The sequence below is a fragment of the Gastrolobium bilobum genome, unplaced genomic scaffold (assembly GCF_033153095.1).
Source record: "Gastrolobium bilobum isolate Gb01-03AN ecotype WA unplaced genomic scaffold, APGP_CSIRO_Gbil_v1 utg58275, whole genome shotgun sequence".
Lineage (NCBI taxonomy): Eukaryota > Viridiplantae > Streptophyta > Magnoliopsida > Fabales > Fabaceae > Gastrolobium > Gastrolobium bilobum.
In genome coordinates, this window is record NW_026896427.1 from 98,140 (window position 1) to 120,275 (window position 22,136).

Consider the following 22,136-nt stretch of genomic DNA (forward strand, 5'->3'; position numbering starts at 1 on the left):
ATCATGACAGAAACTCTGCTGAAGAGATCATTGAACGTTTCAGCAAGATCAATATCATTTTTATAATGGGGTTCATCTGTCTTAACAGTATCAATGGTTATGGTTGGAGCTTCCGAACTTAGTGTATATTTGACTAGTTTGCAAGGGATGGGAGTTAAGAGTATCAGAAATAATGTTTTATGGCTGAGACCTTGTACCACGTTATTATTAACCATAGAGGATTATGATCCCAAGACGAGATTTTCATAATGATATAACTTAAATTCACGATGATAGTAGTACACTTACATGTCAGCTAGATAATGAGAGGATGACCAAGTACAAAAGCCAAAATATCTAAATTGCATATATGTGAGACCTTATCCAATCATCCCCTGACAAAAGGTTACACATTTTATCTTTCCTTGCTATCCAAGAAAAAAAAAAAGTTGTTATTCAAAAAAAAAAAAAAAAAAAAGCGCCAAAGTGGAGAAAAAGCATACGAAATATGCTTTTTGTGCCACTTTGGCGCTTTTTTTTTTTCTTTTTTTGAAATATGCACCACTAGGGATAGTCTAGTAGTGTTGGGTGTGTTTAGTGTGTATTAGGTGTGCGGTTCGATTCCTTGTAACATCCAAAAAAAAAAAAAAAAAACATACGAAATATTGAAACGGCACAACAAGCGTCAAAGTTGGGCAAGATGTGCCAGAAATCGCGCAAGACCAACAGGTATAAAATTTGATGCTATTATCGAAAAACAACAATAAAATTAAAAATAAATAAATAAAATAATAATAATAATATAAAAATAAATAAATAAATATTAAAATAATATATGTATATATATATATATAATATGAATCGAAGATAAACAAATAAATATCAAATATTATAATATATATATAATCAAAATGCAGAATACGTGGAAGTACCCCAACAATGCTTACAATTTTTATCTAGAAATGATTAGGTTGATGATTATGTAATTAGATTTTATCTGAAAAGTCATAATTACATAGTTAGAATTTTTACTTGGTTTTGTTAGAATTTAACTATATGATTAGATTCTCTTGTCAATTAAGCAATCTACCTATAAATACATACATATGGCCATTGACGAAAAAGATGAAAAGAAGGGAACAATAATAGAGAAAGGAAACAAAGAAGAGAAAAAAGAAAAAAGATCAAGGAGAGAGGAAAGAAAAGAAAGGAGAAAGAAATAGAGAGAGAAAGAGAAAAGGCACGAAATAGGAAGAGAAAGGAAAAAGAGAGACTTTAGTAAAGAATGTAAAGGGGAGCGTGTTAACTGATAAGTGTCAAAGACACTATGTTTTTAATGTCAAATATTGTTCAAATACTGATTAATATGATTAAGAATATAGTATTAATTAATAAATTCCAAAAGATATTGAAATTCCAACAACTAGATAAGATTCTGATCCCTTTTCATATTGTTTCAGGTTCAATGTAACAAATCACTAATCTGATGAAAAGGTAGTTAGGATCAGTTGCAAAGGATAAGGATCAAGAAGAAGAAAGAATTAATCAAAATTAATCTTCAGCAAGGCTGGTCCAAATTAAAAAACCCATTTTTATTTCTATAAAAAAGCATATTAGGGCTCATTCCATTCATTCGAAAGAGGAGGCAGGGGAGCACTTATGGAGATGCAAGAAAAGAAAATCAAGAAATCACCGTGGAGTTTCCCTGCTAATTTATGGATCTTTATTGTTTCTTTTTATCTTTTAATTCTATTATTATGATTATGCAAAGCTAAATTTATTTAAGTAGTTAGGGCGAGACAGAACCAATGAGTTCTTAAATGCTGTTTACCTTTTCTTATAATTTATTTTCATGATTTAAAGTTATGCAATCAATCTATTCTTTATGACTAGCTTTGTTTATGAATTGATCACTCATAGATAAACATATGAATTATGCATGACAATAGGGATGTTGGTGTAATGATTCTGATTGATTGATTGCTAGAGTTTGTATGATCTAGGGATAGACTTACGAATTCTATAACTGCATGGTTCTTGCGTTCGTTAATGCTTGCTTTAGGGAAAAGTACTAAGGGATTGGGCTTTTGAATGAAGTAAAGGATCAAATTATCAAGGGATTGAGATTTAATCAAACTTAGAAAGAATCGTTAATAACTTAATCTTGAATGTGGATTGTAAGAATGTGTAGACTTGTTAGGAAAACATTGGAGAAGTTGAGTCCTAACTACGTCTTTTAGTAAAAGTTAAAAACCAAATTCTTAGCGTTATTAATTCTTGAATTCAGTTCTTAAATATTGAAAATTAAAAAAATAAGTTCTTTAAAATTCTGTTAATTAATTCTCTCAGCAATATCCATTTTAAGATCGATCCAACTTTAATCGCATAGATAAATTAGTGATTGATAATCAGTCCTCGTAGGATCGACAACCTTACTTTTATCACTTTATTACTTGTACGACCGGTGCACTTGCTGAAGTCGCAACATTAACTGAATTCTAAAGTGAAACCTAATAATCTCCTTATATAAATCGTGCTCATTTGTATCAAGTCAGTTAAACTTAGAAGAAGGGGCAAGAAGACTTGAGGGATATAATGCAAAGTGTAATGCACGGTAGCTTAAGTCAAATAAACTTGAGGGAGGGGGCAAGACTTTAGTGCCATGAAGCAGAGTCCGAGAACTTAAGTAAACTGAACTTGAGAGAGGGGCAAGACTTTAGTGCCATGAAGCAGAGTCCGAGAACCTAAGTAAACTGAACTTGAGAGAGGGGCAAGACTTATTGATCGATTTTCTGTTAGTTGCCTAGTCACACTATAAGTTTCATTTCCATAATGAGAAATACTAAAAGTACCAATAAGAATAACCCAAAGCTAGACCTATGTAGCAACCATTAAGTGTTATAGTATATTCCAATATTTTAGTTTCAGTATTTTTTTTTTAATTATTGTTTCTAATTTCAGTTATTTTGTTGTAGTGTAATAACTTTTGTTGAATTGGGGATCACATTATTGAAAAATAGGGATGTGCATGGGTCGAACCGAATTGATTTAAATGGTTCGATTCGAAAATGGTTCGGTTCGGTTCAAAACTGGTTTGGTTCGGAAGTGGCTCGGTTCGGTTGGAACGGTTCGGTTCGGAACCGGTTCGGGTCGACCCTATTTTGAAAAGAAAAAAATTTAAAATTTAAAATATAAAGTTATAAAAATCAATTTGGTTTGATTTAAAAACGGTTCGGTTCGGTTCGATTCAAAATGGTTTGGTTCTTAAACCGGTTCTAAAAACCGGTTCGGTTTATGAACTGATTTTTTAAAAACTGATTCAGTTCATGAACTAGTTTTTAATAACCAGTTATTTTAAGAGCGGTTTGGTTCGGTTCAGTTTTTTAGTTATTTTGCATATCCGAAAAAGGAAATAAGAAGAATATTCGAAATCATGTCTCTATTCCCCTATGCTCTCCTTCCTTTTCTCCTTGAGTCCCTCCCTTTGCTAAATCTTCTTGTACTAATTGTTAAGTAATTATAAATCATAGACCTGTATTTACAAATCTATCTGATCTAATTAAATACATGTTCAAACCCCTTTTGTTTTCTTTAAAAAACTGAAATGTGCCTCTTGTTAGGTAATAAGCTGGAATGATGGTTTAATGACTTGAATTGAGTTTTTAACACTTCTATACACAATGGGCTATATCAGTAGCAAAGAAATATGAGCTAAATAAATGTTGTTCCAATTTTAGGTTCTTGTATAAGGATTCCATTTTGTGTAATGTCTTATGTTATTGTTCCTGTTGTTTTTGATTAAGACATGCTTAATAGCGTGATCTAAGCATTTTTATGGTAGGAGAAAACAAGTACTCAAACCTTAGTGTATAAATCTCTTTTCCCTATAGCTGCATGTTGGTAGTAATTTTCAAATGAAAGAATATCGTTCTCAGGGAACAGGTTGAATTATTTGTCTTTCTATTTTTCTGAATTAAAAATTCTGAAATTGGAACTTAATTGGTTTTAGAACAAGAAGTTTTTTTTTTGTATAGTTTTTATCATGCATTAAAACTGATCTAAAAGTAAAGAATCGATTTATCAATATTAAAAGACTTCTGGGTATATCTCAAAATCATGGATGACAAAAATATTTGCAAACTGCAAATTCGTACAGTGCTACAGCGAGTTTATCTCAATTTCTGAAGTACTACGGCAAGTTTAGTTGAAACTTCCCAGAATCAACATTAAGGTTCAAGAAGATCTTTTCCCAAAATTTCTTGAAACTTTATAGAAAATTTATCAGAAATCACCCTTGATTATCCCTAATCAAGAGGCTCATTTAATACTTAACAAAAATGCATTTTCCAATTTATTTTTGTTGAATTACCCAAGTTTCATTCCCATGAATTACTCGAGTTTTAAAAGTGAAAGAATTAAACGAATGAGATAAACGACAGTAACAATGCACATCAGAAAATATTCATCCAATCATTTGGACAACCCAGAAAAGAAAGGACTTAGAAACCCATATTCAGAAATATTGCAAATCTAAAAAGTAAAGAAACATGCATTACAAATATTCAGTAAAGAAAACTCAAAGTAAAAGTTTACAAACCGTTTCTTCAAGAATCAAAGTTCCTAAACTAGAGCTAGGAAGAAAAATTGCAGAAGTATGAAAACAATAGCTCGCATGCAGATCCGTGATTCCTTTCCTTGAAGGTGCGTTGTCAATGCACTTCGAGTGCAAGAATTGAAGAACAAGCATTCAGCTTTCAAGGAATTTCTCAACACTCAGATTCAAAGAAAAAGACTAAAAAAGATTCAAAACGTAAAACTGAAAACTAAAAAAACGAAAGTTCTCTCCCCGTGGCCCTAATGACTCAGACTCCTATTTAGCTAGAAACTAAAGAGCTCCAAGAAATTGCATTGTTGTCCATCCATATTTTTGTCCATCCAATGGTTCAGATTTGATCTCACTTTCAAAGAGTTGATCATATGGCTCTCTAACTGCAGTAAAAATAGTAAAAGAGAATAATAAATCATCAAATTATCTCTTTCTCTCTCTTTTACCTTATTGGGCTGATTGATACTCATTTGGCCCATTACCATGCACTTATATCCAGCCTTTAACTCAAATATTGTAAAAACAAAGCCATTAAAATAATCATAATTTATAGCTAACAAAATACCCCAAACTTAGTTAATTGTTTGCCCTCAAGTAATCAGACAAACTTCACTCATAACTTAGCCAGTTAGCTCAAAATTCACAGAGTCACATAGCAACACATAGTTAATTTTAATAACTCAGTTAAATTTATCAACCATCTATGCAAAACACCACACTTCTTAAAGCATTGACGAGACTTAATGTCAACCAATTCCTACATCAAATTAATCATCCAACTCCAGTCAATCAACAATTACATAAGCATTTAATAAAAAAATTCATGCTCATTCAAACAGTTGCAATCCCTTAACTTAAAATGATTCAATTGACATTCCACTGAATTCATTTCCAGATATATTTAATCAATCACACTCTCTCCTTTTCTTTTCTTTTTAATAGGAAGTTCACTCATTATCATCATGCATGAATGCTTCCAATCTACACTACCATTTAGAAACTTGAAGTCCAATATGCTAACTCCATCAAAGGGTCTTCAAGGCTTCTAATGAGGCAGGGCTAGGATCTTTGTTTTTCTAGTCACTTGGCTAATTAAGCTAACCCTTTTGTGTCTAACTAATCCTCATTAGCTTTTTCTGATTTCTGCCTAAACAAGACAAAGGGAAATTAGTGACTCTCTTCTCCCTTTTTTATAACTTCTTTCTCTTTCTTTTTTTTATTATTGAGCACCTTCACAAATTCGTTTTTTTTTTACTTTAGCCTCTCCCTTCTTTTTTTTTACAACAAGCTCAGAGATCTCCCTTTTTTTTACAGAGAACTCCTTTTATAAATCACTTGTTCCCCTTTTTCTTCGATATTTTTTTTTTACCTCCTGATCCTCTTTCCTTTTTCTTTCCCTTCTCTTTTTTACTACCAATTTCCCTTTGCCTTATTTAGCTTACTGTATTTCTAAGCTAATGAGAATTAACTAAATACTAAGATAGCCATATAGGGTGGACAAGGAATTTGGCTCATAATATCAGGGTACATGATCAAAAAAGAAAGGTTTCAGGCTCAAATATAAGGACCAAGGGATATAATTGAAGGGTGAGGTTTTTGGCTCTAGGCTGCATATTCAGAAACAATGCCCCAATCACACAGAAATAGCATATTAGTCATCCAAATAGAGTGCAACATTCAAAACACCAATACACAATGACCACTCACAAAGGAATAGAGTGTTTAGGTTCAAATATCTCACATGGGTTGTTAATCCAGTGGTTTATCAGTGAATCAGCAAATCAAGGATCACAAAAAAAAAATTTATGGCATGTAATTTGATTTTCAGCTTATATAAATACTGATAAACTAAGTTAGATCCCTAATTGATTAGGAATTCATCCAATCAAATCTGGCTATACTTAAGCAATGATAATATTAAACATATCAGGTTATAAATCATTTCCAAGTTACCACTCAGCTAATCAAGCATTCAAAATAGAGTGAATTTTTATCATTATTTTTTTTAGCACCAATCAGCAAAAAATTGGTAACAGCAATTAATCACCCCAAACTTAAAATTAAGCTGGGTCCTCACAGCAAATAAAACAGGTCATGCATAATCTTAGATAAAATTACCTAAAATAATGGTAAGTTATAAATTTTTTTGATAAAAAGAACATGTGTGACCGTGAGAAGGTCAGCAGAAAGAAGGGAAGACTCAATCATCAGAGAAGGGGTCCTCCTTTTGGTGCCATTGTACTGCAATATGAATCAGTGAGCAATTCGAAAGAAAAGTGGTCTGTTAATAAATAAAGGCAACTCAGAAATATCAAAAGAAATCAGCAATAAAATAAATAAATAAAATAAAGCAAATAAATTATTATCAACCGAGGAACAAAACACCTATAAATGACAGTAATTTAATAAAAAAAATCATATTCAAAAAATTAGACATGCCACTCATGTAAGCTAAAAAAAATATTTAGTTTGAGATGAAACATTTCACAGGCACATGCAAAATTGCAAAATCAAGGAGTACCTACATTTCTTGCCAATATTGTTGTTTTCATTGCTCACAACATGTCAGGTAAAGCTAAGATAGAGTTGAGAGTATACAGAACAAGGACAAGAAAAATAGGCTATAACTCAAAGCAAAAATGCAAAAGTCGTTTAAGTGAAAGGAAAAGAAAAGAAAATAATAAAAATATAATTATAAAAATTAAAATTAAAATTCCTCATATGAAATCAAACCCAAACAATAAATAAAAAAAATTACAATTCAGAAAATAAAAAAAATAAAAACGTCCTAAATATAATAATAAAAAAAATTAGAACCCAAACGATCGGACTAATGGTTTGACTATCAAAGGGAATAATGGTACACAGGGTCAAAAGAATAAAATTAAAAGCAAAATCAAATAATAATTTTATTTATTTATTTAGAACATACCTGAGTTCACACAACGGTGAGGAAGATATGAGAAAAAAATCTCGCTTGAGCTTGAATGAATAATGGAATCCAGCTCAAAATTCAAACCCTATGCAGCTAAATTGACAACAAGCAAGGCAGTGAAGAGCTACTAAAAATGGGTATTCTCGGCTGAACTTGAAGAAAGAGAGATATGGGTGGTGATGAGGGTTTGGTAAAGTAGAAAAAAAAATTCTGGTGATTGTGGAGAGAGAAGAAAAGAAATGTCACTTTACTTGGGTGCAATTGAAATGAGATTAGAGCAGAGAGTGGTCACATCAAACGGTGCTTTCCCTACTAGTAGTGTACTAGAGAGCAGCTTAAAAACATTTATTAGGTGCATACCACCGTCTGAAGACCTTCACTCTAATCAGCTACTTTTTTTTTTTTAACTAAACCAACAAATTGAGGTTGAATTGTGCAGAGCTGATTGGGTGGGAAGAAAGGTAACGAGATGATGAAAAATGAATTCTGAATGTTGTCAGATTTAAACATCAGATGGGTAGGAAAACATTTGGGTTAAATCTAAATGGGCTCAAATATTAACACACACATGGCCCATTTACTTTTAAACAAATATATTTTTGTATCTCGTTTTTTATTTGGGCTTAGTCTAATTCACAATAGTCCAATGACATAATTTCCTACCATGGACTAACGTTGGCTAGACAAAGTAAAAATGGATTAAACAAAGAAAGATTAAAACCATGAAATACTTGGACAAAAGACACTCCCCTATTCGTCCTTTTTTTTTATATATATTTTTTCAACTTAATTCTCAATGCACTCACTTGTTTCCAACAAGTGACGTGCAATTACTTTGTGCTTGGCAACTGGACATCAAAGAAATTTAAGATAGTTCACACTTACCCTAAACTTAATTATTAGCTCACTCTCAGAGTGCTCATTCATCACAATAGAGTCACTTTAACTCTTCACTCAACTTTTCCTTCTTACTTCACAGAACATATTTTTCATTGATTTTAAGAAGACAACACTAACACATGACCAAAAAAAAAATTAATAGGATTCAAGCTCACTAGAACAAGTTGAAAGCTACTCATAAATTTAAAACTAAACATATCAGCAATTACACACACTAAACTAACCTAAGCTACAATAGCTACAAGTACATTAACAAACTACTTAACTAAACTCTTTTTTTTGTGTGTGTTTTATCCAGCATCCAATAAAGAAATGAAAGTCTTCTCTTTATCTACATAGTTGGTCCAGTGATGTTTTAACCATCGAATCTTGTTTGGAAATAACTTGATTCTTATCTTGAAAATTAGAACAATCTGCTTTGTATCCAACCAATTGATTATTTTCTTTTGAATCAAATCTTTTATGAGTGGATTGACTAGTTTAGTCTTTATATGATTGAAGCTGCCTTCTCATAAGTTGGTATTTTCTCTATTTAAAAACACATGATCATTAACAAGATGATCCCAAACAGAAATAGCAGAACAATTATTAGAATCCTCATCCATGACTTTCAAGACATTAAAAGTCATCTTTTCCTTATTAACTCCCATGGTTAATTCTTCTGGTTTAAATTCAATTATAGCATCCTCTTTAACTAAGAATGGCCTATCCAACATAATAGGCACATCCTTGTTAGCTTCAAAATCAACTATTATGAAATTTGTAGGAAAAATAAACCTATAAATTTTCACTAATTTGTTCTCTAATTTTCCATCATGGTGTGGAAGTGACCTATCTACTAATGCACTTGAAATTAAAGAAGAGCCTGGATTTTCCAGTTTGGGTGGCAAATTGTTGGAGAGACAGTGCTCTTGTTGTTGCTCTTGGAGGCTTTGAGGAAAATGGATATGTCTTGCCTTTGATATAGGTTGATGAAATCCATTTGATTTCAATGCTGCCCTTAATGGTTCAGCAGTAGTTTCCTCATCATCATCTTTGTCTTTAGGTGAGGATTGAGTGGTTGATGGTTGGGCTGTAATAGTGTTATCCACTTGCTGCCCTACTTTCTCAATCAATTTCTTCAAGGTAGATGGGCTTACAACTGGATCCGACTGATCCACCTCTCTCTCATTCCTCAAGTGGAGGGCTTTGCACACTTCTTTTCCATCCCTCTTAGGTATTTCTGTGTCACTTAGTAGTGTTCCCAAAGGTCTACTACTAAGGGCAGAGGCAATTTTCCCCATTTGTATCTCAAGGCTCTTCAAGATAGCTCCATGACTTTTAAGCATAGCTTCATGGTTTTGTAGCATTTGATTCATCCACTGCTCATTTGGAGGTTGAGCTTCTGCAGCAGGTTGTTCTAGCTGTTCAGCAAAAGGAGGCTGCACAAAATAAGGTTCATCCAGTTCAAATGACTCCTGCCATCCATGATAAGGCTGCTGGTATTGGTAATTTTGGCCTTGATTTTGAGCAAAATTACATCCTTGGTTATGCCATCCTTGCTGATCAAATTGGTTGTGGTTGTTGTAATTGTAATTGAAGCCTCCCACATAAAGAACATATGTTGGGTTGCTGGGGCATTCTTCAAAGGCATGAGTACCATAGCAAAGTGAGCATATAGGTGCTATAACAACTATTGGAGTAGGTGCTGGTTGCTTGGATTCTTCCATAACCTTGGCCAAATCTTTCACTGTGTTATGCAAAGCTACGAGTTGAGCTGCCAATGCCATTGTGATTCCCCTGTAGAGTGTTTAATAACCAAACTTTTTTTTTTTTTTAGATTTGGCAGAATGCTAAGTGTATCAATCTGTTTTCAGAGTAAAAAATTATTGATCTGCAAAATCTAGAAAGAAAATGTAAGCTCAAAAAAATTAAAAATGAAAATGAAAGAAAACCAATTCAAGAACTAAAAGACAGTATTTTTAAAAAGAAACTAACTCAAACACCGTTCCCGGCAACGACGCCATTTTGTTGGTAGAAATTTTTCAAAAGAAAGAGTATCATTCTCAGGGAACAGGTTGAATTATTTGTCTTTTTATTTTTTTGAATTAAAAATTCTGAAATTGGAACTTAATTGGTTTTAGAACAAGAAGTTTTTTTTTGTATAGTTTTTATCATGCATTAAAACTGATCTAAAAGTAGAGAATCGATTTATCAATATAAAAAGGCTTCTGGGTATATCTCAAAATCATGGATGACAAAAATATTTGCAAACTGCAAATTCGTACAGGCTACAGCGAGTTTATCTCAATTTCTGAAGTACTACGGCAAGTTTAATTGAAACTTCCCAGAATCAACATTAAGGTTCAAGAAGATCTTTTCCCAAAGTTTCTTGAAACTTTATAGAAAATTTATCAGAAATCACCCTTGATTATCCCTAATCAAGAGGTTCATTTAATACTTAAAAAAAATGCATTTTCCAATTTATTTTTGTTGAATTACCCAAGTTTCATTCCCATGAATTACTCGAGTTTTAAAAGTGAAAGAATTAAACGAATGAGATAAACGACAGTAACAATGCACATCAGAAAATATTCATCCAATCATTTGGACAACCCAGAAAAGAAAGGACTTAGAAACCCATCTTCAGAAATATTGCAAATCTATAAAGTAAAGAAACATGCATTACAAATATTCAGTAAAGAAAACTCAAAGTAAAAGTTTACAAACCGGTTCTTCAAGAATCAAAGTTCCTAAACTAGAGCTAGGAAGAAAACTTGCAGAAGTATGAAAACAATAGCTCGTATGCAAATCCGTGATTCCTTTCCTTAAAGGCATAGGCGGACCCAGAGGAGGGGCTAGGGTTGGCCACCGCCCCTCCCGGATTTTTAGAATTTTTTTATTATATATATATAATTTTGGGCTGAAAAAAATTAATTTTGGACTAAAAAAATTAAGTAATTGGGCTGAAAATTTCAAAAACACTTAAATAAACACAACTTTAGAAATTGAAATTGTAGTTTTTTCCAAAGGAAGGAGCAAACTTTTAGGGCTCAAGAAAAAATTTCAAAATCAGGCACACTTGATTATTAAGAGGGTGGCGAAAATCATTGTCAAAGAAGACAACAACAAAACACACAAACAAGAGTTCCAATTTTTTGAGCTAAATATTGAGGAAAGAAAAGAGTGTGCATCCATTGTGAAATGAAAGATAATCAAGATCAGACTTCAAAATTGAATGGAAAACCAATTTCTTGATGATTCTTTGATTACATATGTTGAAAAAGAGATTGTTTTGAATTTTAGCACAAATTCAATTATAGAAGAGTTTAATAATATGAAAAAACGTAGAGCAAGAGTTAAGTGAATTGACCTTAAATTTTGTAATAAAATTCTTTCAAACTTTTTATATTAGATTCATATATGATTGTATGTACTTTTCTTAATAATATAAAAAAAAATTCGCCCCCTTCTATAAATTTTTTTGGGTCCGCCACTGCTTGAAGGTGTGTTGTCAATGCACTTCGAGTGCAAGAATTGAAGAACAAGCATTCAGTTTTCAAGGAATTTCTCAACACTCAGATTCAAAGAAAAAGATTACAAAAGATTCAAGACGTAAAATTGAAAACTAAAAAAAATGAAAGTTCTCTCCCCGTGGCCCTAATGACTCAGACTCCTATTTAGCTAGAAACTAAAGAGTTCTAAGAAATTGCATTGTTGTCCATCCATATTTTTGTCCATCCAATGGTTCAGATTTGATCTCACTTTCAAAGAGTTGATAATATGGCTCTCTAACTGCAGTAAAAATAGTAAAAGAGAATAGTAAATCATCAAATTATCTCTTTCTCTCTCTTTTACCTTATTGGGCTGATTGGTACTCATTTGGCCCATTACCATGCACTTATATCCAGCCTTTAACTCAAATATTGTAAAAACAAAGCCATTAAAATAATCATAATTTATAGCTAACATTGGGATATACCAATAAATCCACAAAATGCGTTATATCTTTGTGAATTTTATTTTATTTTTAAAACTTTACAAAATATCCCTCTCTATAATTGTACTTATATACTATTGGAATCAAGAAACTGCATAGAGAAATTCCATGGAAGTGAATTCTCATTGATTGCAAAAGTTGCTGAAGAATGAATATAGAACTATTATGAACTATAACTATATATACAGATCTATTTTTGAGCTATAGCTACTAATACAATTGAAAACAGATTCAACTAACTACCAGCTATTCTAACTTACTAACAAATTTCCCCAACTGAATAAGTTACGCTGTTGATATGGCAAGCGATCTATCGTGATTGGTTGCTCGTATCAGAAAGTTGCAACGATTGACTAAAGACGCCGAAGCACATTTTACTTGGGCTGCACTCTTATTATCTTGGGCATCTTCACTTTTGTCTTGGGCTTAACCTTGTGTATCCCCCCCCCCTTCGGCCGACTGTGAAGATTAAAGAGTCCCAACTTAGAGATGGCAGAATTGAAGAGGCTTGGTAAACTCATCTGCCAAATGATCAACAGAAGAAACTGATAGGAGGTGAATTAACCCAGAATGTATTTTGTCCCTAGTAACATGACAATCAATCTCTATATGATTGTAACGTTTGTGAAAAGCTGGATTATGCGCGAGATACATGGCAAATTTAGTGCACAATAGACTAAAGCTGGCTTGCTCCAAGGGATACGCGGATCAGTGAACAAATGTTGGAGCCACTAAAGCTTGAATGAAAGACTCGCCAAAGCTCTGTACTTTGCCTCAAAGGAAGATCGAGATATGGTGGTCTGCTTTTTAGAATGCCAAGCAATGAGAGAAGGTCCAACAAAAACACATATCCCAGTGATGGAACGACGAGTGTCTAGACAAGATGCCCAGTCAAAGTCACTGAAAGCCCGAACACAGAGATCAAATTGAGTGGGGAAAAACAACCCAGTAGAAGGAGCTCCTTTTAGATATTAAAGAATACGGTTGGCTGCTGCAACCTGAGTGTCTAAGGGAGCTGAAATAAACTGGTTGAGTTGCTCCATTGCGAAAGAAATGTCTGGGCGAGTAGTAGTGAGATATAAGAGTCTCCCAACTAAACGACGATAAGTTATGGGATCCTCAGTTGGGTTACCAACGCAACGACTGAGATGAACATTGGAATCTATTGGTGAGACACTTGGTTTAGCAACGAGAAAACCAGTATCATAAAGGATTTCAAGTGTGTATTTGCGTTGGTTGAGGTGTATTCCTTTTTGTGAACAAGAAACTTCAAGGCCTAAGAAGTGACGTAAGGGTCCCAGATCCTTGATTCGGAACCGGTCATGGAGGTAAGACTTCACACACTATATCTCATAAGAGGAATTCCTAGCAAGAACGATGTCATCAATGTACACAAGTAACACGATGAAGAAATATCCTTGTTTGAGCGTGAACATAGAGTGATCACCCTGAGTTTGTGAGTAGCCAAGAGATAAAAGAGTCGAAGAAAGCTTGCTATACCATTGTCGGCTAGCTTGGCGAAGTCCCTAGAGAGACTTGTTTAAGCGACATACTTGGTTCGACTGAAGACTAGTGACACTTTGAAGAGGTTCCATATAAAATTCTTCAATCAAATCACCATGAAGAAAGGCATTATCAACATCGAGTTCATCAAGAAGCCACCCCTTGGCTGCTATTATGGCAAGTAAAGCTCTAATGGAGGTCAACTTGGCCACTCCGGAGAATGTATCAAAGAAATCTACCCTTTCAAGTTGTGTTAAGCCCTTTGCCACAAGTCTGGCTTTATAGCACTCAATCTCGCCAGTTGATTTGTATTTGATGCAATATGTAACACCCCGTGTATACCTGATTTATTATCATGTCATCGTATTAAGCTACGCTTAATTAAAAATGTGGAATAACTTTTTCTTTTCAATTACAACGTCATTATATTAACCAAGTTGATTACTTAATCCTTTTTCATAAAACATTTCCTGTATGTAAATTGCAATAAAACTAAATACACTAAATAACCTCATATATAAATAAGTGAGTATCTAAGTCACGGAACTACAACACGTAGTCCGGACCAAAATTGTAACGCCCAGTGTATACCCGATTTGTTATCATGTTATCGTATTAAGCCATGCTTAATTAAATATGCGGAATATCTTTTTCTTTTCGATAATGACGTCATTATCAATTACCAAGTTGATTACTCAATTCTTTTTCAAAACATTGCCTGTATGTAATTGCAAATAAACAGCTATCTACACTGAATAACCTCATATATAAATAAGTGAGTATCTAAGTCATGGAACTACAACACGTAGTCTGGACCAAAATTGTAACGCCCAGTGTATACCCAATTTGTTATCATGTCATCGTATTAAGCCACGCTTAATTAAATATGCAGAATATCTTTTTCTTTTCGATAATGACGTCATTATCAATTACCAAGTTGATTACTCAATTCTTTTTCAAAACATTGCCTGTATGTAATTGCAAATAAACAGCTATCTACACTGAATAACCTCATAATATAAATATGTGAGTATCTAAGTCACGGATCTACAACACATAGTCCAGACATAATCCTGATACATTAATACAACTCGAATCTAAAATAAGACATAGTCAATCAATGTGGCATTGACAATCCCCATGCTCACCAAATAAACATCATACTCATCAAGTCTCAATACAAACAGCAAGGTAAAGGATAAGGCATAATCACTAAACAGAGACATCAACATAATCAGCAAGCATAACAATCAACTAAGCTCCGGCGTCCTGCTGCTAGAGGTCTCAACCCCTGGGTTACCTGAACCTGAAATAAGCGCCCTGTAACACCCCGTGTATACCCAGTTTGTTAACATGTCATCATATTAAGCTGTGCTTAATTAAAATGCGGAATATCTTTTTCTTTTTCAATTATGACGTCATTATACTTAGCCAAGTTGATTATTTAATCATTTTCATAAAATCATCGCCTGTATGTAAATGCAAAAGACATCTAACAGAAATACCTCAATGTATAGATATAAAGTGAGTATATAAGTCACGACATTACAACACGCAATCCGGACAATAATCCTGATACATTATTACAACTCCAGATAAAACAAGACAATAATCAAGTCTATGTGGCATGGACAATCCCCATGCTCACCAAATCGACAGCATAACCAACAAAGTCTCGACATAGAAATCCATGAACTGAAGCTAAAAACATAAGACAATAAACAAGATCCAGCATCCAATCATAACAGCTGTAACACCCCGTGTATACCCGGTAATGTTATCATACTATCGTATTAAGCTGCGCTTAATTAAAAATGCGGAATATCTTTTTCTTATCAATTATGACGTCATTATACTTAGCCAAGTTGATTACTTAATCAATTTCATAAAATATCGCCTGTATGTAAATTGCAAATAGGCATCTAACTGAAATACCTCAAATATATATAAAGTGAGTATCTAATATCATGGGTCTACAACTCGTAGCCCGGACAATAATCCTGATACATTATTACAACTCCAAATAAAACAAGACGTAACAAGTCTATGTGGCATGGACAATTCCCATGCTCACCAAATCAACAGCGTCTCGACAAGATAATCCAAAATCATAAATAAAGATAAAAACATAAAAACAACATGCATAACCAGCATCCAACAAGTCAGCATATAATAACAACAATATCTAACTCAGCTCCGGCCTCCTACCGCCTGAGGTCTCAACCCCATCATTACCTGAAACTGAAATAAGCTTTCCCCAAACGTGGGATGAGATCTCTAAACCAAAAATCTCAGTAAGACAAGGGGTCCTCAAGGATCTTCCACCCCAAGCTCACTTACATGTGCAATATAAGTTCTAAAAGCAGTAACTCAGTATAAGTTCCAAAACTCAATGCAGTGCAACAGATATTCATGCCATGTGTGTCAATACTATTCTACTGACCAGAGAAATGCAGGAATATGTCTATTACCTACAGATAGTACAAGGAACACCTCTTGCACCTCACCCACAGCCTCACCATATTGTATGTACCACATACTCAGGCTTACCGTATAGGTGGAACACCACATGCATATCATAAAGGCACTAGCATATAACAGCTCAACAACATTTTCAAAACATCAAAAGCATGTAACACAGCATGTATATAACCATACCCCCATGGGACATGGTGGAACCACAACATGGCTAAACCGAGGACACGAAAGCTTACCTTGCAAGCTCACTATCCAATGCCAAGAGTCCACACAGCTCAAGTCCAACACACATCAGATCACAATCTGATTAGCACCAACAAGCATATCAATAACAAAGCTCAAAAGCATAAACATAAAGACTACGTTTTTCCTTTTACGATTTACGTCTTAAGGCTTCACACAAAGCCATAAGCCCTTAACCACTTGATTCTGACTTAGTTCAATTAAAACAGAAGTTCAACTTCATCAATCTAGGGTCCACAAACCCCCAATAGCTTACTGTATGAATAGTGCAACTACTGTTCTTCGAAATCCCAGAATATCTGGATATATGTCGGGGGCATATCCAGATATCAATATCCGGATATCTCACTAGCCATATCCGGATATCAATATTCGGATATCAATATCCGGATATCAATATCCGGATATCCAGATCCCCATATCCGGATATTAATATCCGGATATTCACAACCAAATATCCGGATATTTCGCGACAGAACCCAGATTCTGCATTTCGCGAAAATATCCTTCCAAGGTTCCATTTTTAACACTTCCAGAAGCTTCAACATGCATCTTAAGGTCCATTTAGGTTCAAATGACAGTTGGTTACTTGCTTAACTCACTTACATGCAAAGACACCTCTTTTAAGCAATAAAACTTAAGATCAAAGGTGGAACAACTCACTCAAGGCTCAAAACAGAAGCAAAGGTTGCTCTTGGAGCTCACCAAACCACTCTTCTAGTACTGCCTTGTACAGAAAACGAAAATGGCACTCAACAAGGTTCTCCTTTCCACCAAGAAAGCTACTTGGAGCTTCAACAAATCAAGAACAAAGCTCCAACAACTCAAGAACAAGAACTCAGCCCACTCCTCAACCAAGCAGTGGCTGGAAGTCAGCAATGAGGTACTCCTCTCCCTCACAAAGTCACACTCACACCCACTCAAGTGTTTAGGATGATGAAACCAAGAAAAATAAGGGAGAAATGGCCCCTAGGCTCTCAGAGAGGAAGAAGGCAGCAATGAAACAGTGCAAGGGTGCACTCAGCCGCATAAGTCACGTAGGAGTAGTGGTTCTAGGGTTTTGTGCCCAATAATGAGTGTATATATAGCCACTTAAGACTTAAACGCACAATATTAGCATTAATTGCTACGCTTAGCATTTTAATCCCAAACTCAGGATTCTTAACCTACTCAATTTTACAAGAATTATCATATTTTTATTATATTTTTCGGAGCACCTTTCCGGTATGCACTTTTCATGGCCAGTATCAGTTTCTGACACCAGTTCTCATTATTTTAACTTGAAACTCGTTTTACAAGTCCTATATATTATTCTATGAATTATCATGCGCTCATTATAATTTTTCGAGATACTTTTTCGGTACACATTTATACCGACTAGCAGAACCGGTATCTGCACTTTTCTTCCGAAAAGTGACATTCAGCATTCTTAATCACTTATCATAATTATTAAAGCCTCTTAATAATTATTAGGGTCAATTATGTAATTATTTCCTAATTCTCATATATAATTAATTAATTTCCTTAATTAACAATGTAGGTTCTTACATTCACCCCACTTTTTTAGGATTTTTTCCTCAAAATCAGAAACATACCTGTCTCGAAACTCGGGGTACTGCCGGAGAAGCTCGTCCTCACGCTCCCAAGTACACTCCTCAAGAGTTCTTCCGGTCCACTGCACTTTGACCATCGGAATGATCTTGCTCCTCAGCTGCTTCTCGCCACGATCGAGAATCTTGAGTGGTCCGACGGGAGTCTTCAGGTTCCCCGAACCTCCACATCATTAGGTTGCACCACGTGCCAAGGATCTGCTATGTACTTCTGAAGCTGAGACACATGAAACACGTCGTGGATGTTGGCCAAGTTCGGAGGCAAGGCAAGCCGGTAGGCAACAGGTCCTACTCGACCAAGGATCTGGTATGGCCCAATATATCGCGGGCTCAGCTTCCTCACTCCGAGTGCCCGACCAACACCGGTGACAGGTGAAAGTCTCACAAACACGGGCTCACCCTCACTGAACTCCAGTGGACGATGCTTGACATCATAGTAGCTCTTTTGGCGATTCTTCGCATGCTTCAACTTTTCTCTGATCATCTGGATCTGCTGGGTGGTATCTTGGACAAAGTCCAAGCCAAAAAGCTCCCTGTCTCCAACCTCAGACCAACAGGTAGGAGTCCGACACCTCCTACCATACAGTGCTTCGTAGGGCGCCATGCCCAGGCTAGCATGAAAGCTGTTGTTGTAAGAAAATTCAACCAACGGAAGGTGCCTATCCCATGCCGAACCCTGCTCCAACGTGCAAGCCCGCAACATATCCTCCAAGGTCTGGATGGTCCTCTCAGTCTGTCCATCAGTCTGAGGGTGATAGGCGGTACTTAATCTCAACTGCGTACCAAAAGGCCCCTGCAACGCCTCCCAGAATCGAGATGTGAACTTCGGGTCCCTATCACTGATGATACTCTCAGGCACCCTGTGAAGACTCACAATCTCGCGAACATAAAGCTTGGCCAACTGCTCTGTAGTGAAGCTCACCTTCACTGGAAGAAAATGGGCAGACTTCGTCAGTCTTTCCACAATGACCCAGATAGAGTCACAACCCGCCTGAGTCTTCGGCAATCCCATCACGAAGTCCATGGAAATACCTTCCCACTTCCATTGTGGTACTTCAAGAGGTTGAAGTTCACCAGACGGTCTCTGATGTTCAATCTTCACCTTCTAGCAAACAAAACACTTAGACACAAAGACAACAACATCTTTCTTCATGCCCGACCACCAGAAGTTCTTCTTCAAGTCTTGGTACATCTTAGTAGCACCAGGGTGGATAGAAAATTGGCCCTTATGGGCCTCTGCCATAACCTCTACGGTCAACGGACCTCGAGGAACCATGATCCTCTGCTGAAACAAAAGAAGTCCATCTTCATTCCAAGACACACCATCTTGGTTCTTCACATAATCCACACACTCTCTCTGAACTTGTGCCTCTTTGATCTTTTCTAACAGCTCATTAACAACTTCTGCTGCTTTCATCTCGAGAAGTGCACTCCCACACGGAGCGGTCACTGCTAGGTTTCGGAACTTCTCAACCACATCAAGAAAACCAAGTAACAAACTGGATGAGCTCCCGGGTTTCCGGCTCAAAGCATCAGCTACCACATTGGCCTTGCCAAGATGATACTTCAACTCGAAGTCGTAATCCTTTAGGAACTCCATCCATCTTCTCTGCCTCATGTTCAACTCTTTCTGGTCGAAAAGATACTTCAAACTCTTGTGGTCACTGAACACCACAAACTTCAAACCAAAAAGATAATGCCTCCAAATCTCGAAAGCAAACACAATAACAGCCAACTCCAAATCATAAGTAGGGTAGTTCTCCTCATGAGGCTTCAGCTGCCTCGAAGCATAGGCAATTACCTTGCCCAACTGCATCAACACACAACCTAGCCCCTTCCCGGAGGCATCGGTGTAAAGCTCAATCTCAAGCGCAGGATCACGAAGGACCAACACAGGTACAGTAGTCAGTCTTTCCTTCAACTCCTGAAAACAAACCTCACACTCGTGAGTCCACACAAATGGAGTCTCCTTCTGGGTAAGACGAGTCAAAAGGAGAACCATTGTGGAGAAACCCTTGATGAACCTCCGATAGTAACTTGCCAAACCTAGAAAGCTCCTCACTTCCGTAACTGTCTTGGGCCTCTCCCAATCCAGCACGGCCTCGATCTTGTTCGGATCCACTGCAACTCCTTCAGCAGAAATTACATGCCTAAGGAACTTCACAGACTTGAGCCAAAACTCATACTTTGAAGGTTTCGCATACAGCTTCTTCTCCTTCAGCACTTCCAGAACAATCCTCAGATGCTCCACATGCTCCTCCTCCGTCTTGGAGTAAATCAAAATATCGTCAATGAAGACGATCACAAACTGATCCAGGTACGGATGGAAAATCTGGTTCATGTAATCCATGAACACAGCAGGTGCATTGGTGAGTCCAAACAGAATCACCAAATACTCAAAATGATCGTATCTCGAACGAAATGCGGTCTTAGGGACATCCTCCGGCTTCACCCGAATCTAATGGTATCCGGACCGGAGATCAATCTTCGAATACACGCAAGCACCCCTGAGCTGATCCAACAGATCATTAATCCGAGGAAGGGGATACTTGTTCTTGATTGTCACCTTGTTCATCTGTCTGTAGTCGGTGCACAATCGCATTGTCCCGTCCTTCTTCTTCACAAAGATTACCGATGCTCCCCAAGGAGACACACTCGCTCGAATGAAATCTCTCGCTGAAAGATCCTCAATATGCTTCTTCAGCTCAGCCAACTCCGATGGCGACATCCGGTATGGAGCTAATGAAATAGGCCCCACACCAGGCAAGAGATCAATGGAGAACTATATCTCCCTCTGTGGCGAAAACTCAGGAATCTCCTCAGGAAACACCTCGAGGAATTCCCTCACCACAGGAATGCCAGCGATATCCTCCTGTGTTCCACTCACCAAACCTCCCAACATGACATATCCAAATGCCCCAGCTCTCAAGGCTCTCCTAGCCTGCAACACTGAAATATAAGGCGAGGAACTGGCTGTGGAATCACACGGAGAAATCACCACTCGCTTGGCACAACAATCAATCATAACACAGTTCTTGGAGAACCAATCCATGCCAAGGATGATCTCCAAGTTATCCATCGACAATCCAATCAGATCCACCAAAAACTCATGGCCATCCCACTAAAACACGACATCTTGATGTACAGTGGAGGTATCACACTCTTCTCCGGTGGCGGTAGTCACCCGCAACGGTGAAGAAAGCACATCACTGGGCAACTCAAGCCCCACAGCAATCGGGGTTGCAATAAAAGAATGTGTAGCCCCAGAGTTAAACAAGACATCAACAGTAGACCCACCAATAGGCACAGTACCTTCGACAAGGTTCAGAGCTTGGTCCGACTGCTGCCGATCAAAAGTGTACACACGACCGGTGGCAGGTGGCATTGCAGGTGTCGCTGTAGGTGGAAGGGGAACGATCTGAAGTGGAACTTCCTAAATCGCCGCAGCTCTCGCGGTTGACAACGGGCAATCTCTGGAGTAGTGGCCCGCCTGGCCACACTAAAAGCAAATCAACTGGCCAGTAGAACACGGCCCCACATGGAACTTCCCACATCCTGAGCATCTGGGAGTAGAGGGTCTAACTGAACTCCCCTGAGTCAAAGTCCTCTTGAACTGAGTAGGCTCCTGCCTAGCAGCCAACTGCTTTCCCTTTCCCTTACCAGCAAACTTCCTGTCCTTCCAGGAAGTGGAACTACCAGTTCCCTTAACTTCAGCAACTTTGGCCCTCTTGGCCTTGCTCACAATACAGGCATCCTCGATGTCCCGACACTGCTGTACCACTGTCCCAAAGCCTCTCGATGCAGCTCCAGCAATGCGATCAGCTATCTCCTCATTAAGTTCCATACGGAACTTAGCAGCCAAGAATGTCGGAGTAGGAATAACGATCATGAAATGTGCAAACT

At 36.6% G+C, this 22,136-nt stretch overlaps 1 protein-coding gene across 1 annotated transcript; it reads right to left on the reverse strand.

Annotated features, from left to right (window-relative positions):
- Nucleotides 1–8,929: 8,929 nt before the first annotated feature.
- Nucleotides 8,930–10,189, reverse strand: LOC133299676 (uncharacterized). The gene has a single exon (XM_061499162.1). The coding sequence runs from the start codon at nucleotides 10,187–10,189 to the stop codon at nucleotides 8,930–8,932; it is 1,260 nt and encodes a 419-aa protein (XP_061355146.1).
- Between the last annotated feature and the right edge of the window lie 11,947 nt (nucleotides 10,190–22,136).